This window comes from Sinocyclocheilus rhinocerous, unplaced genomic scaffold, assembly GCF_001515625.1.
Source record: "Sinocyclocheilus rhinocerous isolate Xijiao unplaced genomic scaffold, SAMN03320098_v1.1 scaffold314, whole genome shotgun sequence".
Classification (NCBI taxonomy): Eukaryota; Metazoa; Chordata; class Actinopteri; order Cypriniformes; family Cyprinidae; genus Sinocyclocheilus; species Sinocyclocheilus rhinocerous.
In genome coordinates this window covers 1,897,207-1,921,971 of record NW_015630021.1, presented here as the reverse complement: position 1 = coordinate 1,921,971, position 24,765 = coordinate 1,897,207, and the positions used below count along the sequence as shown (strand labels likewise).

The 24,765-nt window shown below is 37.6% G+C and overlaps 1 protein-coding gene across 3 annotated transcripts in view; it reads right to left on the bottom strand.

Annotated features, from left to right (window-relative positions):
- LOC107739549 (plectin-like) overlaps positions 1-24,765 on the bottom strand; it is a 101,274-nt gene that overhangs the window by 65,391 nt on the left and 11,118 nt on the right. For all 3 annotated transcript variants that reach the window (XM_016551696.1, XM_016551698.1, XM_016551697.1), the window contains exon 4: positions 23,397-23,589. In XM_016551696.1, the coding sequence (XP_016407182.1) occupies positions 23,397-23,589 (193 nt within the window). The remainder of the gene's footprint in view (positions 1-23,396; positions 23,590-24,765) is intronic.

Genomic DNA, 24,765 nt, shown 5'->3' with positions numbered 1-24,765 from the left:
AAAAAAAAAAAAAAAAACTAAAAAAAAAAAAAAAAAATTATTTGACATCAGAATACTTTTTAAATAAATGAATTCTAGGTCATTGCGTACTAATTACACTGATCTGATATTGTAATCTACTAAATACAACCAAATATCAGATGTTTTGAGTTTCATAGTGCCTGAAATGTGGCACAGCAGGGTGTCGTCTTAGAGAATAGAAAAGACCGGAATAGCTGATAATTATTAATACCATCAACACAATGATGTGACTCCTTTACTTCAGCCTCCACTAGTTTCTCTATGGTATTTGTCCTTCCTAAAGCAGAATAAATGACAGACTTAGGCCAGCTGCAGGATAAATCAATATCTACATCACCTGATGAGGATCAGATCTTTCCGAGTTAAATTACACACCCATTAACCACAAAATTATCAACAGCGTTTTGCTCCTCATCAGAGGTTTGTGATCTTTGATATAGTGAGACACAACAGTGAAACTGTTTAGTAATCAGTATAATAGGCTAGACAAAAATAGCCATATGCAAAAACTGCAATATTCAAGATTCCTGAATCCCTGGCAGTAGTGATTGTCCTGACATGGCCTGTACAACACACACTCACACTCAGACAACATCCTGAAACTATTAACTCCACACATATGCAGCCAGCAACAATTTTTTTTTTTTAAACACACACATCTATTTCCAGAAAGAAAAACGTTATTGCGACTGACAGATTAAAGTAAAAGTGCTTTGGTGAAGACATGTTTGTATGCATGTAAAAAGGTGAAAGTGCGCAGATAGCCAAAACAATAAATAAATGCCATCCTCTGCACAGCTTTTCTCTGAAGAGGCCTAGATGAAGCCAGAATTTACCATCCAAACTCTTTCTCTGAAGCACATCAATTCAACCTGTTAACTCTTTGTATAACTGACAATACATCATTTGATCTCCAGGTTCAACAAGATTCCTGCACCAGACATGCTGTCTCTATGGTGCAGCAGTGAAAGAAAACCATCTAGCAGACATAAAAAGGTTTTCTGAAACAAAAGAGAAGGTAGAAAGGCCAAAAGCTCATTAAGAGGGAATCTGGGTCTGGATCCAGTACAGCATTAATCTGAGACAAATTAGGGGGAAAGCAGAGGCATTTGGCTGGTCACTGGACACAGCAAAAACAGCGAGAGCTATGAATGCCTTCAATAAATATGAATAAAAGTTTCATTTTAAACATCATAATTTTACAATTTATTGTGATTGTGGCACAACGGAGAAGTAAGCTGCTTTGGGTAAAAGCCATTTCAGATTTCTACTTGCCCATCCTACATTTTCACTGGTACACAACAGATTTTATTATTATTATTATTATTTTAAACATAATTATTACTGTATAATTTTTTTACTTTTATCAAATAATATTAATATATACACTACTGTTCAAGATTTGGGGTCTAAGATTTTTAAAATGTTTTTGAAAGAAGTCTCTTTTGCTCACCAGGGCTGCATTTATTTGATAAGGAATACAGTAAAGACAGCAAAAATGTGAAAAATTATTAAAATTTTAAATATGTTTTTTTTTAATGTAGTTTAATCCTGTGGTGGCAAAGCTGAATTTTCAGCAGCCGTTATCCAAGTCTTCAGTGTCACATGATCCTTTAAAAATCATTCTAATAAGCTGATTTGGTGCTCAAGAAATTTCTTATCAATGTTGAGAATTTTGCTGCAATACTTTTTTTTCAGAATTCTTAGATGAATAGAAAGTTCAAAAGCACTTACTTGAAATATAAATCTTTTGTAACATTAAAAAATGTCTTTACTGTCACTTTTGATCAATTTAATGTATCTGTCTGTGCTGAATAAAGCATTAAATTCTTTTTTTTAATAAAAGATTCTTTTTAAATGGTTTAAATTCTTTTTAAAAGATTCTTTTTAAATGGTAGTGTAAATCTCAAAAGTACAAGCAGCTTTCTCTGTCATTGATATTCCTGACAGGTAGATCACACCCAATTCTGCTTTAAGCCTGCTAAAAGTGTGTCCAGCAGAAAGTGACCCCTCAACGAAGTGGGCAAGACTCTCTGGACTGTTTGATAGGGTGAGAAGCCTTTGTCTGCTCTGACAATTGAGAAAACATTCAATCTGGTCACAACAGCTGAAGGCTTTCTGGATACTTAGCAGCTCCATTGAAACACACTCGAGCTGCAGACAGTGATTCATCAGAATAGACACATTTAGATCACAAATTACTCTGCTTTGGACTGAATACCCTTTACAAAGTACAAAGTAGGAAAAGGAGAGAAACTAAATAATGAAAACTACACAGCCAAAAATCAAGAGTAATAACATTTTTGCAGCTTAAAGGGAGTAGTTTGATGTTTGTCATAGTAAATGATGTAACATTCAGATCTCAAAACTTTCTCCACAATCCTTTTTTTAAAGTAAGCTCCAAAAAGTTTGTTATGGACTTCCTTAACTTTCTGACATTGGCTAGATGAATGAATTACCACATGACAAAATACTTTTACACGTCAACAATGCTCACAGTCTTCAGAAATGTGGCCAGTCACAATAAGGTAATAAGGATGAAATAGGTGAGATACTATTATTTCTAAACACCACAAATAATAACAATAATAACAGTAAAATGTCAGTCACTTACATGTGCTCCCCTATTCCCATTTAAAATATGTAGAAGAGTAAGTCACGAGAGTCATGGCTACACCGTAGTTACATTTAAAAATAAAATAAAATAAACATAAGGTACAGCACTGGCCCAACAGAACTAGTGAAAGTTTAATTAAACTGGCCCAAAAACACTTTTGTACTGACCCAGAGCCAGCGGGCCATCCTTATTATTGAGACCAGCAAAAGTGTCTTCTAAATGACTCTTTGCTTTTAGGTTACTCTAAAATCAATAAAGCATAAATATATTTTTAAAAAGTAATTCGTTTTCTGCTTAAACTCTACTGTGTTAAAGTACAAGTCTCTTAAGCAAAATAAAATAAAACGAGAAAAAAAATCTCTTTTAAATCAGCAACTTACAAATAAAACCAGTCAAAGTACAAATAATTATTTGGAAATAATAATTATGTGTAATTGGGCTTATAATCAAACTCAACACAGTAGATAATGCTATTCAAGTTATGGACTAAGCACATTTGCATTGTGAGCCAATATCTTCCCTAATCCATCAACTGTACTTTTACTAATTACAAATGTCGAAACACACAAGGTTACGCTAATGATCTGACTCGAGTAGAATCCAAATTTGGTTTTGACGGCCCTTCAAAACCACATAACCTAGAGACAAGATCAACAAAAATATTCAGTTCCTTTTAGCACCAAGACACAAAAACAATCACTAAAATCCGATTCATGCTCAAAACCCCCTTTGCCAGTAACCAAATGCTACTAGAGGCCTAATCCCCAGGTATTTAGTGCCGGTCCACTTTCATGCTCCGATGGACAGACCCTTGAATATCAGCAATCAGCATTTGTCAGCCCAAGTCCAACCTGAGGAGGATTCAGCTTTAACTACAAAACTGTCATTGCAACCCTATATAGTTTATACTGCGGCTAACGTGCCCAGAGTCATATATGGGCCTAATCCCCAGGTATTTAGTGCCGGTCCACTTTCATGCTCCGATGGACAGACGCTTGAATATCAGCAATCAGCATTTGTCAGCCCAAGCCCAACCTGAGGAGGATTCAGCTTTAACTACAAAACTGTCATTGCAACCCTATATAACTCAGTTTATACTGCCGCTAACGTGCCCAGAGTCATGTATGAAATGTGAATGTCTATAGGTATTTGACACTTCACCCTCTCTCTTCCTCTTTCGAATCTGCATCAGTTAATATTGAATAACAGACATCTATCTAATGAAAACACTGCGTGTTAAGACATCAAACTTCCTGGTCCGCTTGTCTTACACCACAAACAGCTCTATATTGTGAACGGGGAGGGGGGGGAGTCCCATGCCACTGCATTGCCTGTTACCGTGGTGATGCAGCAGTCAGTGCACCGAACGTGCCGCATGGCTGACGCAGAATCCTGCTGCTTCCCAACTCAGTTAAAACACGGCTGTAGTTCAAGCATGAGGCTCCCCGCACAAAAGACCCGGCCCTTCCCTTCATAAAAAAACACAGCAAAGTTGAGGCAGAGAGGACACAATGGAATTCACAACTTTGCATGCCATTCACATGTCTCCTTAAAATCCATTCCCATCCCAGTAAACGGCTCAACGGCACTTTCCTCTAGGACTTGATCCGCATTGGTAAGTACCTTTGAGAGAGGTGATCTCGTGTTGGATGGACCGGGCTGTGTCCATGTCACTGGATTCTGTCAGGCTGGTTTCCTGGGAGCGTGTGTGTGCAAGCAGCTCTATATTGTGAACGGGGAGGGGGGGGAGTCCCATGCCACTGCATTGCCTGTTACCGTGGTGATGCGGCAGTCAGTGCACCGAACGTGCCGCATGGCTGACGCAGAATCCTGCTGCTTCCCAACTCAGTTAAAACACGGCTGTAGTTCAAGCATGAGGCTCCCCGCACAAAAGACCCGGCCCTTCCCTTCATAAAAAAACACAGCAAAGTTGAGGCAGAGAGGACACAATGGAATTCACAACTTTGCATGCCATTCACATGTCTCCTTAAAATCCATTCCCATCCCAGTAAACGGCTCAACGGCACTTTCCTCTAGGACTTGATCCGCATTGGTAAGTACCTTTGAGAGAGGTGATCTCGTGTTGGATGGACCGGGCTGTGTCCATGTCACTGGATTCTGTCAGGCTGGTTTCCTGGGAGCGTGTGTGTGCAAGGTCAGTCCAGTAAGATTTCACCAGCCACGCCGCTGCAAGACTTCAGGATTCAGTTCTGCCCTCCTCTCGGCTAAGTCTGCAGTGCTGTTTGCTGACCGTGTGGTTTCTCTGTTTTGATTCTCTTTCTCGCTCACTCACTCACTCACTCACTCCCTCTCTCACACTTGCTCATTCCCTGTTTGCAGGGAAACTGTGATGTGAAAAGTACCCCACCCTCACTTCTTCCTCCTTCTCCCTCTTTCCTCCAGCCCATCCCATCCCCCGTGGGTCCCACGGGGTGCCTGAGCCAATCAGAATGCGGGGTATAGTACAAATTGTATAGATTGACGGGACGTTTGAAGGTTTGAAAGGAGACAGATTGTATAAACTAAAACAGAGAAAGACGTAAAGAAGTGAAACGTAAAAGGAAGAGGATGAGAATGTAAAAGACAAGGATAGAATCTAGACAAGAAAGCAAAATTGAGAGAAATGCACTCTGGGACCTTGGTCTTCTCTGTCTTTCACTGTAATTTATCTAGCCACGGATTTTTTTTTTTTAGCTGGTGTCTTAACATGATGACTGCAAATACTGTCCATTAAAACTATTTACAACGTGTCAGTTTTTAGCTAAATGCACCCACAGATTCTCTTTTATGACTCATTTAGTCTCCATATTTTCAATCTGATTCTCTAATTCAATATGACAGCAGCAGTGTCCAATGAAAACATGCTAAAACTGCTCAAAGTGCACATACAAAAGAGCCACTCTCACAAACCTGCTCTTGTGGTCTGGACTTAGCTTCACATTTTTAGCATTTTCCAGTGCAAAATAATAAATATTCATTTTATCTATAAATACATCCCTTAGACAGATTTACATAAAAAGCTAAGTGTTAAAAAATAAAACACACACACACAAAAAAAACACAAGACAAGACAAAACAAAACAAATATAAAGTGCGATGTATTGAATTCAGAAAATGCTTGTGTATTGTTTTTGGCTCCTGAAAGCCTGTAAAAACAAGATTATGTGAATGATTAAATCATTGATTACCTTTGATTATCAACAAGCATTACTCATTCACCGTCTATTACTCATTTATATAATGCATGAAAGTCTCGTAAATGTAAGAATGACCGCTCATTAACATATGATATGTGAATAGCTTCTTGTGTGTTTATGTATTCGTGTCAGCTCAAAATTAAGGTGTGATATTAAAATCAATGTTGACATGTAAACACATGCACACACAAACAGATGAGCCGAGATCTAAAGCTGAGTGTAAGCTTTCCAAACATTACATGACATGCCAAGGATAATCATCAACAACAACAGCAATCTCATTACATGCTCTATTTTTCATAATGAATGAATAAAGCCATGGAAAAGCCTCACAAAGATAATTCAGCACATCTACAGTGACTCAGCAAAGAATACTATAGTGTACTTACTGCAATGCTGTAATGCTTCTGCAAGGAAGTCTACTTGATAGTTATTCAGACAGACTTGAACTAGACAAACCAATGACATCATCAGATCACCTAATCTTCTTTGCCAAAGCATTATTTGATTTTGTCATCAGAGTGTTGTTGTTGTAATAACTGATGTGTGTGCACAATCAAAGCCAGGACACAGACTCTTCTCGTGGCTAAAACACACACAAACAGAGAAAAGCCCCATACAGACTAGATGACACAGCATTTTGAGAGCAGTCAGGCTGGCCTACTGCTGGAGCTCCTGAGATTAGCAGCTCTCTCTCTCCCTCTCTGACACACTCCGTTATTCTATCTCTGCTTGTTTTTTTTTCAGTGCCCCTTTTTTGTTCTACCTCTACAAGTCTGTCATAGCCACAAGGCAGAGTACAAAGTAAAGTTCAAGGGGTTCAAGCTTGAAATTTGAACTATTTTTAGAGGATATGACATTAAGGGTCTCTTGCCTTCAAAATTGTTTCAAACAAGCATTACTTTATATTTATATATATATATATATATATATATATTGACAAGATCTTACCTGCTCTGTTCAATATAATTTCAGTGAATGAGAACTGGAATTGTCAAGCTCCAAAATTACAAAAAAAGCATCAAAACATTACAAAAATCATCCACTTTTGAACTACTATTACAGGTCTTCTGAAGTCATACGATTGCTTTCTGTGAGTAACAGACATAAATGTAAATTGTTATTCTCTGAAAATCTTGAAAATATCAAACCTTCAATCTAAATTACTCATATTTTACTTTAAAGGTATTTATCTGCTAAAGGTTTTTGATTGGCCAAACGTTGTAAACTACATAGCAATACCCCGTCAAGTTGCTGAATACTGAAACATGTTTTTAACTTAACATTCTCATATTTCTGACATCAACAGCATAATAATTTATGAATAACTCATTTTTACAGCATCATTTACATGAATAGTCTGAGCGTATTTTATTAAAGCATCTAGGAACTATAAATGTGTTCAGGAAATGTATAATAGCTTACTGTAAGTATAAATGACACTTCAGCTCAGTTATGCCAAAAAAATAATAGTTTCCCTCTGAATTTCAGTGACTATCTACAGTCCTGGCCAGCTGCACTGCATTTGATCCGCTCCAATAGTTTGCAAAAAGGGGGGAGAAAAAAAACTAAAAGTATTTGTACTGCTGGGAAAGAAGCCATTGCTTTGTTCTGATCAATACTGCATTAGAGCAGGTGGAGAATAAATATTGCACAGCTCTTTAAAATATATGTTCTGACTGGTCATTCACAACACTGAGCAGTCGTATATTTTGTATATTAACTGCAATCCATGACAACATACTGGTGCTATTTTCACATCTTGTATAACACTCTGCAGTCCCTCTGTTTTCAAAGAAAATTAGAATAGTTAATTGCAGCCCATACTGTAACTCAAAAGACTACTGTGAGAAAATCAAAACATCCCTTGGAAGAACAACAAACCTGTAAGAGAAACAAAGAGCTGGATAAGAAAGAATTTAAAAATGGTAGATGGTCCTAATCTAAAAGTAAGAAAATGAAATCATTTAAACTAAAATCAATATTTCACATCCATATACATCACTGTTCAAAAGATGAACAGTATTTGAATAGGTAAGTTTCTTTTTATGAAGATTTTATTTTTATAATATTGTGAAATATTACTACAATTTATGTTTTCTATTTTCTAACAATTCTATTTATTGTTTTCTATTTTAATATATAAAAAAAAAAAAAAAGTAATTTATACCTGTGATGGCAAAGCTGAATTTTCAGCAGTCATTATTCCAGTCTTCAGTGTCACATGATCCTTCAGAAATCATTCTAATATGCTGAGAATATATTGTGTGATACTGCATTACCAAATACTGGACAGGTTAGTTGATGACATCTTTTTTTCCCCACTGACTGTGTTGATTTTGATCCCAAAACACTCTGTCCTGGGTCTTGTTTTTTGTAACCTCACAAAAGCTTGCAGAATTCAGCAACTTGCATGGACCTGTTTACTCTTTCACATGTAGATCACTCATCCTGTCTCTCTCTCTGACCCATCAGCCCACTTCACACAGTGCAATGGCGTCACAGGGGACTGTTTGGACGATCCCCATAGATACACATCAGACGGCATATTGTCAACAAACACAGTTTTGCATCTTTTCAATATGCTCCTCTCTCCTCATCCTGTAGCTAGTTTTTGTGACAGTAGTTTCATTGAAAACATACGCCATGTAATGTCTGTCTATCTATCTATCTATCTTCTTTGAAATCCTGTAGAGTAAAGTAAAATAAAAGGACACTTGAGAGCCCTTGATTTTGAGCTTCTCTTCTAACGCTCAGAATCGAGGTTTACACTGTTTACCAAGTAGGACCTTGGCCAATATGATATCATAGCTACTATCAGGCTGATTATTTGAAACCTCTCCCTAATGTTTCTCTGAGGGAATTTTTTTGTTATACGTTTAAACGAATTTCTCAACATGTTGATCCTATAGTACAACAATGCCTTGCAAAAGTTTACTCGTAAAAATAATACAGCCCTAAGTACCGAAAAGATGCATTCTGTGCTCACTGAGAAACATTTATTTCCCAATAAGTTATTGAGCCATCAGTCAAGACGAATAAACACAAAAGCCAAACACTCAATTACAGCGCATCAGTCAACTTTCACTGGTTAATTATGTGCTGACAGTTGACAAATACCAGCACAACGCCTTCTGAGAATTCCCAAACTTCTGTTCAACCTTTCATGAAACTCACCACAAAATTTCATCTTATTTGTGAGTCAATCAGTTTTTGTCAAGACAACATTGTGAGATCTTCTGCTGATTCATATTTCTAGTGTGATTATCACAAAAAACAGGCTTGTTATCAGAGAATTGCACCATAGTGTATCAAGAATAATGTATCAGTTCGTAGTAATTTTTACTTGTCACACAAAGAATGAGCAATGTTTTTAACAACTGATTTTTATATTTGCTAGAAATACTTATATTTTTCATTAAATATTAAGTTTTATTAACAAACACTTTAACTAAATTTTTTTATCATTTTATTTTTTACATTTCATTTTTGTTCAATACTTTTTCCTTATGCAATAAACAAACACAAAATGTGGTCTAAGTAAGTAAGTAAATAAATAAATAAATAAATGTATTAATAAACAAAACTAACTAACTAAAACAAACAGGCAATGTGGTTTTGGCCTGGTTATGTTCCTCTTTTACACTTTTCTAATAGTTATGTGTCAATAGTGGATTTGCGTGCAGTCTCTGAAAATCCTGAACAATAGCCCTCACCCAGTACTCTGCCAACAGGCCTAATGAACACACATGGCATTCATGGCAACCTGATACAGTACTCCTGGCATCAGACTGACCAAGCGTGCCACTGATCAAAGCTAAAACTGCTGCTCTACATGCTCGCGCCTTAGACAATACAGTAGTCTGAGTCGAGTCAAGTCAAGTCAATTTTGTTTGTATATAGCGGTTTTCACAATACACATTGTTCCAAAGCAACTTCACAAAAATGTATGATGCTAATGTTTGTAATACCTAATCGCCTACTTACCCACATTTTGCAGTTTAAAGCTGGGCGATAGGATAAACTGATGTTTTATTGAGAGGGTCAGTAAATACCATCTGACACACTCATGTGATGGCATACAAATAGACTTTACCTTCTCTTGCATAGACATCACCTTAGTCATCTTCCTTGGGTTTGTCTCGACAACATAAACAGGAAAACTATAATCTACAGTACTATACAATGACTAAGCATTCCATGACTCAACACAATGAAGTGACTGAGATGTTTCTACAGCTCCCAGGTTTCTTGGTTCAAGTTTATGTGTAGCATTAGCAGGCGGATGGGGAGTTTGTTGCAGACATTCCTGGTATCCCAGTGACAGAAATTCCAAACCAACCAAGCAAATTTTTAAACTACTGACAAGACAACAAGTCACAGACAGATAGCACATTCATTCTTCCTCAAGTGTGAGTAATCAATCATGATAATCAATCATAAGCTAAAATGATCAAAAACAGGGTTTTCTGTCCAGGCTGCAAAAATTTGGGTAAAGAGCGGGTATGCAGAACAAACAAGATCAAGTTCCCAAAACACGCAGATTAGATCAAGACATGGCCGTAAGAACCACAGTATTTAAAGGGGTCATATGATGCGATTTCAAGAAAGCGAAAATACTTTGTTTGGCCTTCCAAAAGAGGACACCACTAGAAATCAGTGGTTAAGTTGTATTTACAACACTGTTCCAGAACAGTTCAACCCAAATATTCAGATGTGTGCAGCGCATTATGGAGGACTGTTTCCTGAACCTGCAGAGTAGCACCTCATTTAGTAAAGGAATTATGCTAATCAAGTAACATGACCAATAATGCAACAGCACAATTCTCCATCATGCACCTATAGAACAACACTACACAAAATCCACAACGTAAAACATTTCTCTCAACCTACTTCTTTCCATCCTCTCTCTCCAAAAAAAAAAAAATGTTTTCACAGTGTATTAATAATATTCCCTTTCTATTCCATTTCGGAACACCGTAACTTCCATTACCCAAACTTTCCCTCTTTAAGACGTGCATGCAGGCCTCGGACAGGAAAAGCTTTCACTGCACTCCCACATGCTCCTTTTCATTTTCCACTTTCAGTTACAAGCAACTCTGATGTCGATACTCAATGTTATGCTAACGTTTGTTGATCATGCAATTTAACTGCTTTTCTGCGACTCAAATTGACCCAAAAAAGGACAATTCTCTAATCATGTACTCATTTGTTTCTGTTTTTGTCAATACAATGAAAATCAGTGGGGCCCAAAACAACACTGGGCCCTGTCAACATTCATTTTATAGCCTTTTTTGAAAATATATTTTTAGTGTTCTGAAATTTTTTTTAGGTTTGGATTGGAATTACATTTTAGGTGAACTATCCCTTTACGTTAAAAAGCTTTGTTGCAAAACTATGCATTCAAGAAACCATAAAACTAATTAATGCATTAGGAAATTTCAATAAAGAATGTATAACATGCTGTCATATATGTAAACAGACTGTGATCTTATCATTCACATTCAAAGAGGGTGACTGTACCCCAGCCTGGGTTTTCTAAATATAAAGAGCTGACTTTCCCAAGATGATCCATGTATTTCACACGGGAATGCTTAATGACATGAATCATTATCACATTACAAAAAGTAATCCCAATACTCATTGGCTGTGCCATCAATAGGAGTTTCATTTGAGTCATGAGCTTGGTGTATTTATGTGCAAGTGGGTGTGTCTCAAGACAAACTTCCAGGAAACTGCATGTAACAAATACTGTACGGATATACATCAAATACTTTTAAATGTGTGACCAGCATTAGTTCAAATCCAAATCTGTGTTATGAATAAGTGAACATACACTTGTCCTGTGCTTACTCACGGATGTCTGTGTGTTCATGACTATGTGAAGGCTTTTTAGAGACACTATTTTAGAATGTAAGATCATGTTGCATTAACCTGATCCTGGCTGAGGGAATAGAAGGGATAGAGCTGCTCCATATGTGGACGATCTAAAGGTAGCTCAATTGAAGCGAGGAAGTTGTTCAGATCAAAAACATGTGTTTGGCCAGTTATGAGGACAGATTTTTAAAAACACTCCAGTTGCGGTTCACCTGATTTCACATTATTACACGATGTGATCCACTTTAAATCTCACATTATGAGGTTCTGCTATATTGGTCCTCTCCCTATACTAAAACAAACAGACTAGAGTTGAAACTGCAGTGGCCCTAAAAAAAGTATTTGGACTTTTTTCACTTAATTAGCAGTCAAATATAAAAATCAAGTGACATCTGCAAATAAATAATGTTAGAATTCTTTCACATTTTCTTTTCTTCTTTTTTATGTTTAGCTTTTTTTTTTTTCCCCAATCAACTGATTCCAATGTGATTTTTGACAAGTGCCTATTTCATCTTCATTAAAAAAAATGTATGATAATTTTAATCTTAATTTTGAACAGCATAGTGGTCAGTAAGGTTTTTTTTAAAGAAATTAATACTTTTATTCAACAAGAATGCAAAAAAAACGATTTGACTGACTGATGAGTAAAGACTTTCACATTATTGAACAAATAATGTATAAATAAAAATGCTGAACTTTCTATTCATCAAAGAAACCTGAAAATATGCATCACAGTTTCCACAAAAAATGTTAAACAGCACAACTGTTTTTAACATTAAAATAATAAGAAATGTTTCTTGAGCACCAAATTATGAAATATGACTGCTGAAAAATCAGCTTTGCAATCACAGGAATAAATTACATTTTAAAATATATTAAGAAAGAAAACTGTTACTTTAATTTGAAATAAAATTTTACAATATTACTGTTTTTACTGCATTTTTGAACAAATAAATGCAGCCTCGGGTGAGCAAAAGAGACTTCTGGTGAAAACATAAAACACTCTGACAGACCCCAAAATTTTGAATGGTAGTATATCTATTGTTTTATAATTTTGAACCTAACATTAACAAACTCTTTAATTGAAACAATTTGCGTGAAAAAAAAAACACTTGGCCAAATACTTATTGGGTCACTGCATCTATCTGGTTTAAAACATACAAGGCAGGTATTTGGGTTTATAAGTCACTTCCCTTTTCTTTACTTTGCTAATGTACTTCAGGAATTCCAAGAAGGCTTTAGAGGGGCCTTGCCATGGTGATATCAGGTAAATCACACAAGGGTCAAAGGTTAAATCATTCAGTGTGACCAATAGCATACCAACTCAAGATGTGGCCAACCCAAAGTTTAACAGGAATTTGCATCTTTAAAAGCTACTCCTCCATGACCACACAGGGTCACTCCGGGTCAACAGCAGCCGTAAGACAGTCATCTATGAGGCCTTGTGTTTGGTTAAGGTTAAAGGATGCACTCCGCTGATCAAACACAGGCTCCCTTACCTGGTTACCATACAACCTCATAATCAGACAGCTTAACAAGAATTCCCTAGGGTCAAAGGTCAGTTTCTAGTTCAGAGGCAGATGTAGTAAACGGGGTAGGAAGGTGTGGACTGAATGTGATATACCAGTCACGAAACCCGATCCTGCATCTGAAGAGAGCTGTGAATGTTTCATTTAAAAGATATCTAAACATAGGACAGGTTTCATTCCGGTTAAAATTAGTTCTTCCGTCTTATTTAAGAGACAATGATGCCAAAATATCCACTGCGCTGCACTTCTATCCATCAGTACTAAACTGGTTCCGTGGTGGGGACAAACCAATTTTAAAACACACACCTGAAGATCAATAATCTGGCACATTTAAAATGATCCTATAATGGAGAAAATATTAATGTCACAGATTTGGCTCAGTATGATTTCATAAATTATCCACTCGAATTCAATCTGTGTATTTCTTAGTCTTCTCTAAATCTGCCTCTTATCAAGCAGGTGTTGCAACAATCAAAGACAACACAAATGGGAAAACTGGTCCGTCTCAGTGGGTCATGGAATACTCACACTGGTGCCAAAGGGAGAGATTTTGGAATTTGCCACCATGTGACACACTTCAAAAGGGAAGAGGTCCAAAGGACGACACAAAACATTTTACACACTCAGACCATAAAGAGTGTTTAAACATGTCTGATATTATTAGATAGGATTCAAAGAAAGGGTGCAACCTGACCCCATGGCAGTAAATACAGGTAACATATGTAAAGTGCACTGATTCTTGAAACACAATCAGCTGTAACTGGAAACAAATCAAACTCTAATAGGTTTTTGTATTAACCAATAATTTACTGACCATCTGACCAGGTCAGATGTTCAATAGCGCAGTGTCCCGACGACCACATCAGGTCATGGGACTGATGATGATGATAATTTGATGATGATAATCCTTTTGTGTAAACATTATGTACAATTATGTCCAACATTAGGTTTTACATAAAACCCCTCTAGAGGATTCATTCAGACTCAGTATTCCCCCATATTCAGACTTATGCTGGCCGTCTGGGTCCAGTTCTCCTCTACAATAATAAACTGGGGTGATATTTATAGATCTCTCCTCAGGACCCAGTCCTGCAGACATGGGGCAGAAGTGGGATTATGGGAGAGGATGGCTGGCTACACACTTAAGAACAAGAGCCAAGGCATTCAATCTGCTTTGTAACACTATGTATTGTGAAAAGGGCTTCACAAATAAATAAAGAAAAAAAAAACATGAATTTAAGAGCAAAATAGTTAAATCTTATTACAATTTAAAATAACTTTAACATTTTAATATAGTTTAAAATGTAACTTTTTCCTGTGATGAAAAAAAATTATTTTTATTGTCTTCAGTGCCACATGACAATAAATAGAAATCTTATTAAACAATTCTAAATGACATACTGTCACTTTTGGATCGATTTAATGCATCCTTGCTTAATAAAAGTATTAATTTTTTTTTTTTAAAACAGAAAAAAACTTTATGACCCAAAACATTTTTTAAACGCAAGTGTTTGTTTAGAATAGATAATTCCTGTTCACAACCTGAAATTGCATGCCTTATATGTAAATAAAGGTAAATATTTCAAGATAAATATTATAAAACTGCAATAAATTAGTCATCATATCTGCACAAATGGGGAGATGCATTCTCCAAGAATAAATTATTAACACTTAGTAAACTTGTCTCATAAGGCATGTTGTTTATAGACAGTCCCATACTCTGGACGATTGAAGACCCTGACACACCAGGTGGGTTGAAGACGTCTGAATTAAATCTGAATTAAACGGACCAGTCAGCATGTGTTTTAACAGAAACAGCTGTAGAACTCATGCCAATCCAAAGTTTCAGAGCTACCAGTGCCTCTAGGTTTAGTCTTTTGCAACTCTGCAATCAGACGCATCTGTGCCAATCAATATGGAACTACTTATAACCCAACGCCAGTGACTTCAGCCCCCTCTTCTCCAAACGTGAACGCACGCAGCACACAATCACAGTCGCACATATGGTGCATTCACACACGGACGGTGACAGCCACGGCTCGAGTACCTTTATACTTCTCCCTGACGGTCTCGTAGGCTTGCACAAACTCTTGCTCGTCTACTTGAGCAGTCACGCTGGCTGGATCATACATAGACATGGCCCTGGAGTGAGTTCAGGTCAATCTCTCGTCTGTTTTCCCTTCTTCTCTTACTTTCAGCCCCTCTTCGAATGTGCCTTCCTGACGACTGGTCTGTCAGAACAGACTGGTGTGTTTGTACAGTCTCACTCTCTCCAGGCTGTGTGTGTGTGTGTGTGTGTGTGTGTGTATATGAGTAAGTGTGTGAGCGAGTATTCCCCCACAGTTCTGGCTCTTGTTCCAGACCACCAGTACCACTCCCCTCTTCAAGCTTGAGAAATACCAACACACACACAGCACGGTCCCACCTCTTAAAGGCATACATGCAACAAACATACATGCACATACAAAAGCAACAGGCTGCTTTCTAAGGACATCAGATCTAGTACAATGAAGCAATATGAAGCCAGACAAAAATATAGATCAGCATGAATGGAAAGGCACTAAGGAAGTATAGTGTGGGCTAATATTGGCTGTAACATGAGGGCTAAATCTCAGCAGGACTTTGACACTCTCACATACATTCAGACTCAATAACAACCATGTGTGAACAAACATACACAAATCCTGGCATCTACATGAGAATAACATTACGCTTAAAGGGACAGTCCACTCAAAAATGAAAATTCTGTCAATTTACTCAACCTCAAGTCATTCGAAGCCTGTATGACTTCCATCAGTGGAACGTATAAAGGTACAACATTTTGTACAACAAACAAGAAAAATACTTCAAATAATAATGGTTTGTTGGGGACAGGTGTGCCATGACTTTTATAAATCTTGCAAGATGATAAAACAGTTGGGGGGAAAAGTTCTTTATACTTGGATCAGTAAGAAACCATCAAAAACACCCTAAAAGCACCAAACAACAATCCTAGAAACCACTTGGCAATAACCCAGAACGCCCTTGAAACCACTTAGCAACCTCTATAACACCCTAGAAACCAACTGTTGGTCACCCAGCATACCCTAAAGTCTAGCAAGTAGTGTTGTCATGATAGCAAAATTTTAGAACATACATTAAAACAGCATGCAGCCTTAAAATATTTATAAGTTAACATTAGCCGTGTTTCCACTGTCGGGTCAAAAGCAAGCATGCTAGTGTGTGCCAGGGCCAACCGCGTTTCCACTGTCACTTTCGGGGCTTGATCGGGCCTAGGTGGTGCTTCCTCGGGGCCAACGGCCAGGGATTTTCAGCCCACCGAATACCTTGTTCCAAAGCAGGCCAACTGGGGCTTGAGGAGTGGTGGTCATGAACAAAGGCGGAGTTTATCCTAGTTACGAGACGGTCGGGACCGCTGCTCATTCCCCATGTTTTCGTACCAAAGACATAAAAACTATTTTAATGGCAAACCACTTTCAGATGCCAGCGAGTGTCTGAAATAAAGTGACGTGACATGTGACCCATACTTGGAATTAGAGCTCTGCATTTATCCCATCCAAAGTGCACACACACAGCAGTGAACACACACACACCGTGAACACACACCCGGAGCAGTGGGCAGCCATTTTTGCTGCGGCGCCCGGGGAGCAGTTGGGGGTTCAGTGCCTTGCTCAAGGGCACCTCAGTCGTGGTATTGAAGGTGGGAGAGAGCACTGTACATTCACTCCCCCCACCTACAATCCCTGCCGGTACGAGACTCGAACCCACAACCTTTGGGTTACGAGTCCGACTCTCTAACTTAAGATTGTGATCCGATGGGAATTCTGATCACATATGGCAGATTGCCAATGTTATATAACAGCATGATATTATATGCGGTGCTAAAGGCTACCTGAAAATACCAGATAACTTAAATCCTATATAATCATGTCTCTTCCCCATGTCTTTGTTGATATTGGATTTCTGCATCCGCATATGTCATAAATTTCATATACTCGGTTTAACTCATCACTCCGGTTTTCTGTCCGTGAGCTCCATCTGTTGCTCTGGCTGAAAGGATAATAGAGGGAAGACGGCACTCAAACATCCTCACATTCCTGTCATCACAAATAAAGGGAGCAGCTGCGAATGATGTGTTCTCTTTTTATGTGAAATAATGATTAGTTTGATTTAGCATCACTGATGTGCACTGCTGATACAAATGAATAAAATACAAATTTTTGTATCGTAAATCATTGGTATATAACATATCGATGCCAGAGTTTTTCTTAAAGTGTTTATTTAAGGACCAAACACCCGCTTCTGTCTAGTTTGTTTTGCGATATAGTTATTTTGCGATATAGTTAGTTTTCATTCATTTTCCTCTCACTGGTGAAATGCTGGCTGGGAACGCTTGCTTCAGGGAGGCGTGTTAAAGGCAGGATTTACAGTAGCGGTGGTCCCACAGTGAAAACGCAGCTTGATTTTGGCTTCGCGGCTCGTTGCTAGCCCTGGCTCGCACTGGCCCAACAGTGGAAAAGCAGCTATTGTTTTCAAAGATGAAAAGATAAAAAAAAGAACATGAAACACATGACACGGCACGGAACAAATGCAGTAGCCCCTCACTGCAGAACACAAGATCCAGGGGGCGAGGTTGGATCCAGATCCAACTCCTCCCACCTTACATATCCCTAAACCTACCCGTCTCCACCCCCTGATCCGTGGAGATGGGTGGGTTTAGGGATCAGGGGGTGGAGACGGGTAGGTTTAGGGATATGTAAGGTGGGAGGAGTTGGATCTGGATCCAACCTCGCCCCCTGGATCTTGTGTTCTGCAGTGAGGACCATATCAACAAATGGCAGGACAATTATTTTGAATTACAGATAGGGCTGCACGATAAATCGAAATGGAACCGGCTTTTTTAACAAAATGCGCATGACAATCGCATTCGATTAATCGTGCAGCCCTAATTACAGATATATTTTCACATATAGTATCAGTCTTGTTTGCCTTGTCCTTTGCTATCATTATCACTACAGTCACTACATGTCAGTCATCACAGTTTCCAGAAATGTTGCAGCGTGTACTAGGCAGCAAGAAAAGTAAAACATTTACTCAAATTGGGAATACTGTATTTTAGATACCTAAAGCAAGCAAAAAGTGTTCCCTGTATATTCAAAGAAGCTGTCAATCAGTTCGGTTCAGCACAAGCTCACAGAGATCTGCACTCTTGCTAAAAATCCAGTTATAATCAAAAAAGCTAACTAAACTCCACAATGACTCTCTTACTTACATCGTGTCTACACCTTGTTTGTTATATTGAAAGGATTCATAAACGTGCAGAAATCAGAGTTTGACCTACCTACCACCCAGAACATTCTAGCATTGTTGTAGCAAAAAAAATTTAAAAAAAAATCTAGTTCTAAAAACTAAACCACTTAATACAGAAGCTGCCAATAACACTATACAGACTTCATGATAGGAAACCACTGGAATGGAGACCATGCCACTTATGTGTGTGTGTGTTTTGAGAGAGTGACAGTGATTAAATAAGTAGAGAGAGAGTGAGTGGGAAGGGGAGAGGGAAATAAAGCCCTTTTGTATGAAGTATGTCCTGTAGCCTATCTCAGGAGGAAATGGAAAAGCTTCCTGAGATAAGGATGAGGTTAGAGGAAGTGAACTTTTATGACTTAAAAGCAATTTGGTGGGTGTGAGACGCAATTCTGCTGCTCCTTGGCCCCTTTCTAAAAAAAGTCAAGCTGGTAGCAGCTATGTTTGATGCTTCACAGCCATCTTAAAAAAACCCAACGGTCTCAAGGGGGCAAACCCCACCCCTTACCATAAGAAATCCCCTACACCAGATGTGCCCTCATTACGAGCATTCCCAAGGTGTCCACAATCCATCAACCCATCAGCTCTTTTCCAAAACCCTAGATAATGCCTGTTAGTATTTGACATTTTTAATGTCACTGAGAAACTCTTTCTCAAACTACTGCAAATATTTTGGCTTCAGGAGCCATAAAATGTCAAAATAAATACTGCTGACTATGCACATGCTTATATAAGAGAAGGGAGTACATTTCAGGAAAAATACATAAATCCTGATCAAATCTCCCTTGCTGTTTTGGAGATGCCATGTAATAAAATATTGTGAACGAATTTAATCATGCCTGATATATGTGCTCTGAACACATTTGCCAAATGTGGAATGAAAACAGAAAGTGCATGATTAATCTGCCATGAAATAAGGGAACTGGATATGCCCTAAAATATGTCAAATGGATTATGCGGACATCATATTTTAACAGCTAGTTCATCAAAACTATATTTTTACATGTGCCTATACCAACATATACATGTTACCTGTACCAAAACTCACTGCTGCGATGTTAGTGTGTTATGGGTTTGGCAGGATGTTGCTATGTGGTTGAAAATGTTGAATTGTTTTTAGCGTGTTGCTAAGGTATTTTGGGTTGTTGCTCAGTGGAGTGAGTTAAAAGAACCAACACGTGTCTATGTTCATCATGACAACCAAAGTATAGCAGCATTTCTACACAAATACATTGACAGTTAGCTTTTCATCTCCACTCAGATAATCAATAATGGCATGGCACTAATATCTCAAGATTCTTCTTTACAGCAGCAGGAAAGATGTCTTTTTGGCCTAAGGAGCTTTTAATCTTGGTCTACGTGATCAGTAGCACACAACCTTAATCTAAACTAGTGACCAGTGACTAGTGAAAATCAATGTTTGCTGGAAACCCTGTATGAGCATAAGTGTTCAATCTAAAACACATTTCTCAGGTATTTTTGTTTGAACTACTGACACCATGTGGTGGCAGTAGGACTAACATTTGGGGGATATATAAAATCTTGAAAATATTTGGCATTAGAACAAATGATCTGCCTCCATCTTCTTTACTGTCACTGTCTTACATGAAAAAAACAACAATACACGTGTATCAATACACTTAACCTTGACTATTGATCAAAATTTAAACTGATCATTTCCACTGATTTACCTCAGATGTGAAATGTAACAATAATGTTGAGATATGGGAAGTCAGACTATGGGTAAATAGTTCACTGAATTTTTTGAGGTCTGGGGTTATGTGGAATCAACTTATGTATGCTATTTATAGTTAATCATGAATAATTGATTCATCCTGGTGTGCTCTCTAAAGGTTACAGATTTTCCCAAGATCTTTCTGGAGCCAACAACCTGAAAGTTTTCAGGAATAAACTAAACAAAAAACTGCACAAGCAGAAACATGATAGCAGACGGATAGCAGGCTGTCCCACTGTAATAAACCTGCATGTGTTGATTAAATTCTTAAATCATTACATAAATGCCAACTGCAATCCAACCGCAGATCTTCTACATGCTAGTAGTTCCTGTGAGGAGTAACTGATAACCAGTTTGTGCTGTGCAGTGATGGCAAGGAGGAAAGATTGGATGTGTTAAAGTTCAGATGCTGAATTACTTCCCTCAACACCTCATAAGCATTAATAAAACAGGACAGAAAACAGGTTTGAATGCATTTTTAAAGTATGACTGTGTTTTAACTATTACTATTAACACTAAAAAGCTGCATGCAAATGAAAAAATCTACATTTTCATAAATATTATGATAAATGTATTATTCTTTTATATAAAGTATGGTCTTGGGATGGAAATATCTTATGTCTAGTGACTATAACTCACTGTCACCCTGTCAGTTTAGTTCAGAGCTTGCCTCTCCATGAAACCCATAATTTACTGCCACAGGATGGCAGCCAAGTGCAGTTCAAACCTGAATTATCGAAACATCCCGTTGTAATCCAGTTTGTGGGCAAATGTGTTGCTAGAAAACATGGTCATCTCTGCGAATAAAAGGAAAGCTTTGAAAGAGCAACACCCTAGCACTAGCAACAATGACCCTGAATGCAGCAAAAGTCACTTTGGATAAATGTGTGCCAAATGGATAAATGTCACATGCTTTAAAGTTTCCTGAAACAGTCTCAAAAGACTACACATGAAACAATGGATGGGTTTCATCCAGACTATACACCAGCATCCTGCTTTCCACAGTGAGATAAAGATGTCAGTGTACCAGAGGAAACTCTGCCCTAACATAAAATATTTATGGCACAGAGAAACCTAATAATCTGCTTAATAGTGGCAAGAATCATCCCTATGTTTGCATAATGCAGATCAAAGGAACTATATGAGATAAGAGCACTGCAGTCCTGCGACTACACCCTTGCCTAATATTGTGTGAGTGTGTATGGTCTGTTATGCACTCTCTCACACACACACACACACACACACACAAACTGCTGCGTCAGTCCTTTGCAGCACGGCAGGGTCACACAAGGAACAGACTTACTGCAGGTTACTAGATATAAATATCTACACACACAAGCATTTTTTTAAATTAAATAACAAAAAAGTAGTCTGTAACACGTTTCTGAATGTGCTTTAAAACCTGCAATTACAGGACATTCAGAAAGCCAGGGTCTTGGGTTTTTTTCCCCTCCTAAGCCAAAAGACAGTTTGGTACTTTCTATCTAATGGAACACTGACAAAAAAAAAGCTATACTAAGCAAACATAAGAAGCCAAAAGCAAGTCTGTTTTAAACAGAACTTCAAAGGCACATCAGACACCTGCCAAGCAAGTAATACTCCCTGTACATAGTGGACTCTAAGCATGTGTGTCTGATATAAAACACTATATTTGTCTATGCTAACACATTTAAGCCCAAAGGCAAATACAGTAAGCGACGCCGCAACTACTTTTCATGCATCTGTAAATATTTTTGTAACTTCAAGCAAATGGCAGAAACATAGACAAACTTAAGAAGTCTCGCTAGATAATGCATCTTGTGATGATGTTTAAATTACATTGCCATTTCTGTGTGCTTGAAGATCTTGCTGCAAAGAGCATCTTTCTTCATTGACTGCCATTCAAAAAGCTGCCATGTATTCTGACTAAAGGTGAGGTCACATTTACTGTTGTTTGGCAAATTTTCAAGGGCAAAATCCAGTCATTTCAATAGGAATCCACACTAATGGGAATTTCACAGGTGGGCGAAATATTTCACCAAGTGGAGTTTACCAACAGAAAGCACCTTGGTTTGACTTTTGTGTGAGCTGAGCTTCATACGTCGCTGCCATATTGACAATAGACTTTTTTGCCCACAAAATTTCACTGAAATTATGCTAATGATACTGCGCCTTAAATGAATATTTTGGAAACAGCACATCATGAATGTTTCATTATATTATATTATACTTGCACGTGACTAATTTTTGCTGCATCTAAAAACACCTTAAAACAAATTCTCACATTGTTCCTTTAAGTTTTTTAGCTTAAAAAATCAAAAACAACTACATTCTTAAAAATAAATGTTCCAAAAGGGGTCTTTTCCAGCCATGCCATAGAAGAACCATTTTTGGTTCCACAAAGAACCTTTCAATTAACAGTTCTAAAAAAAATATATATATTTTTTAGTGTGAAGAACATTTTAAAAATCTAAAGAACCATTTTCCAGTATAAGGCCCCGATCAGACAGAACGTGTTTTTTGCAGTGAGAGGCATTTTTGTAGGAGCACTCTGAGTGCTTGAAGTTGAAAAAAAAATCATCTCTGAGCAGAAACGTCATTCGCGGTTTTATTTCCATTGTTCAATCAAATGAATGGAGAGGTAAGCCTTCCGTTGTGGTGATGGAAGTTTACAGTTGCTTGGAACGTCTGGAGGCTGCAGTGAAATTTATGGTGGCTGTCGCAGGTTACCCATAGCGGGGTTTTTTTTTTTTTTTAAGTTTCAAAAAAGCTATTAAGACAGTTTACTTAACAGCAAACCAAAGATTTTAGAGCGCTCGTGCTAAAACCCTTGATTAGACTGACAGGACAGCTGATTCGGTGGTTGCCTAGCAACATAAAAAAAACTGCAGCACACTGCTCTTTTCTAAATTAAAAAAGTCAACCAAAAAAAAGGTAGTGTGGTGCGCCTCGCGTATTCAAACCTGAAAAACGCGTTCTGTCTGATTTGGGCCTAAAGAACCTTCTGAGGATTTGAAAGGTTCCATGAATGTTAAAGGTTCTTCATGGGAACCACAGATGCCAATAAAGAATTTTAATTGATCATTTTAATTGTGTACTTAATCGCAATATTCCTTCATGATTCCTCTGACCTGCAATGCGAATGACGGCTCTCTCTGCAGGGTCCAGGACATCTCCGGAAGCAGATTTGGAGCGTTTGACGCGCTGGTGTTTGGGGAGGTTCCATGGTAAGGTGTCTCCAGGAAAAGGTGAAGAGCTCAGGTCACTTGCACTCTCCTCTGATGCAGACCGTTCAAGTACCCGCCGGCGACCCCCTGACATGACCTGGGAATGGTGACATGGAAAACATGAGTGTTAGATATCATACAACATTAGTACACAATGCAGCAGTGAATTGCTTATGTTCCTCAGGAGGATGTGGAGGTTTCAGTTCCACTAGGTCACTTTGGACAGCTGTCCAAAGTGTTTAGAGTCACTAGATGACACTACAAAACTCACACAAGTGTAGATATTATCAACTTTAATTATTGCTATTTTTGAGAACGAGTTGAGAAAGGATTTTAAAATATACGCCTACATATCAAAATCCCTCATGTCTATAGCAGGAACCAAAGATATTTACTGGTATTACTGGAATTCAACAAATGAACAAGAATATCACAACGTTTTATGAATAAAACATTAAGAGACTGCACCACTTCAGTACAATCAAAATAAGTACATCAATGTGTATATTGCTATTTAAAGTGTGGAACGGTATTTAAACCTGTGAAAGTAGCTTGTCTTCCGTGCATATAATCAGTGTTAATTAATTAGCAAATCCTTAACGTTTCTTCTCGATAGCATGCTGCCTTTCCTGAAGAGGGCAGAAAACATTGTCTGAGATTGATTTGAAGGTAACAGATTACTCACAAGTTACTAAGGCAACATGAAGGTGTTGTAAAGAGCATGTTTCAGTGGCCCCAAAGGATGAAAAGGAATGGCATTATTGTTAGTGGATCTAAAGAGACTTCAGACAGGAGTACAATGCAGGGCGGTGATTTAGAGAGGTTACAAAGTCAGCCAACACAACTTCTGTGACCTCTGCTGTCCTGTAATGAATGTGGAAAGACCGGACCTACATTCTTTCTTAGTTGCAAAATATTTTGCAATAACATTCTTCTTTTGCATGCATTACAAAAATGCATGGTACTTTAATATAGCCTAGATGAATTTATGTTCTTCATGATATTAAAATCCTTTGCTTAAATGCCTAAAATATAATGTCTCCATAAATTTTAATTATATACTACCATTCAAAAATGTGGGTAATTTTTTTTTTTAAAGAAAGGGTAATATAAAGAAATTTATATATTAAAAAAAAAAATATAATGTCTCCATAAATTTTAATTATATACTACCATTCAAAAATGTGGGTAATTTTTTTTTTTAAAGAAAGGGTAATATAAAGAAATTTATATATTAAAAAAAAAAATATATATATATATATATACAGTGGGT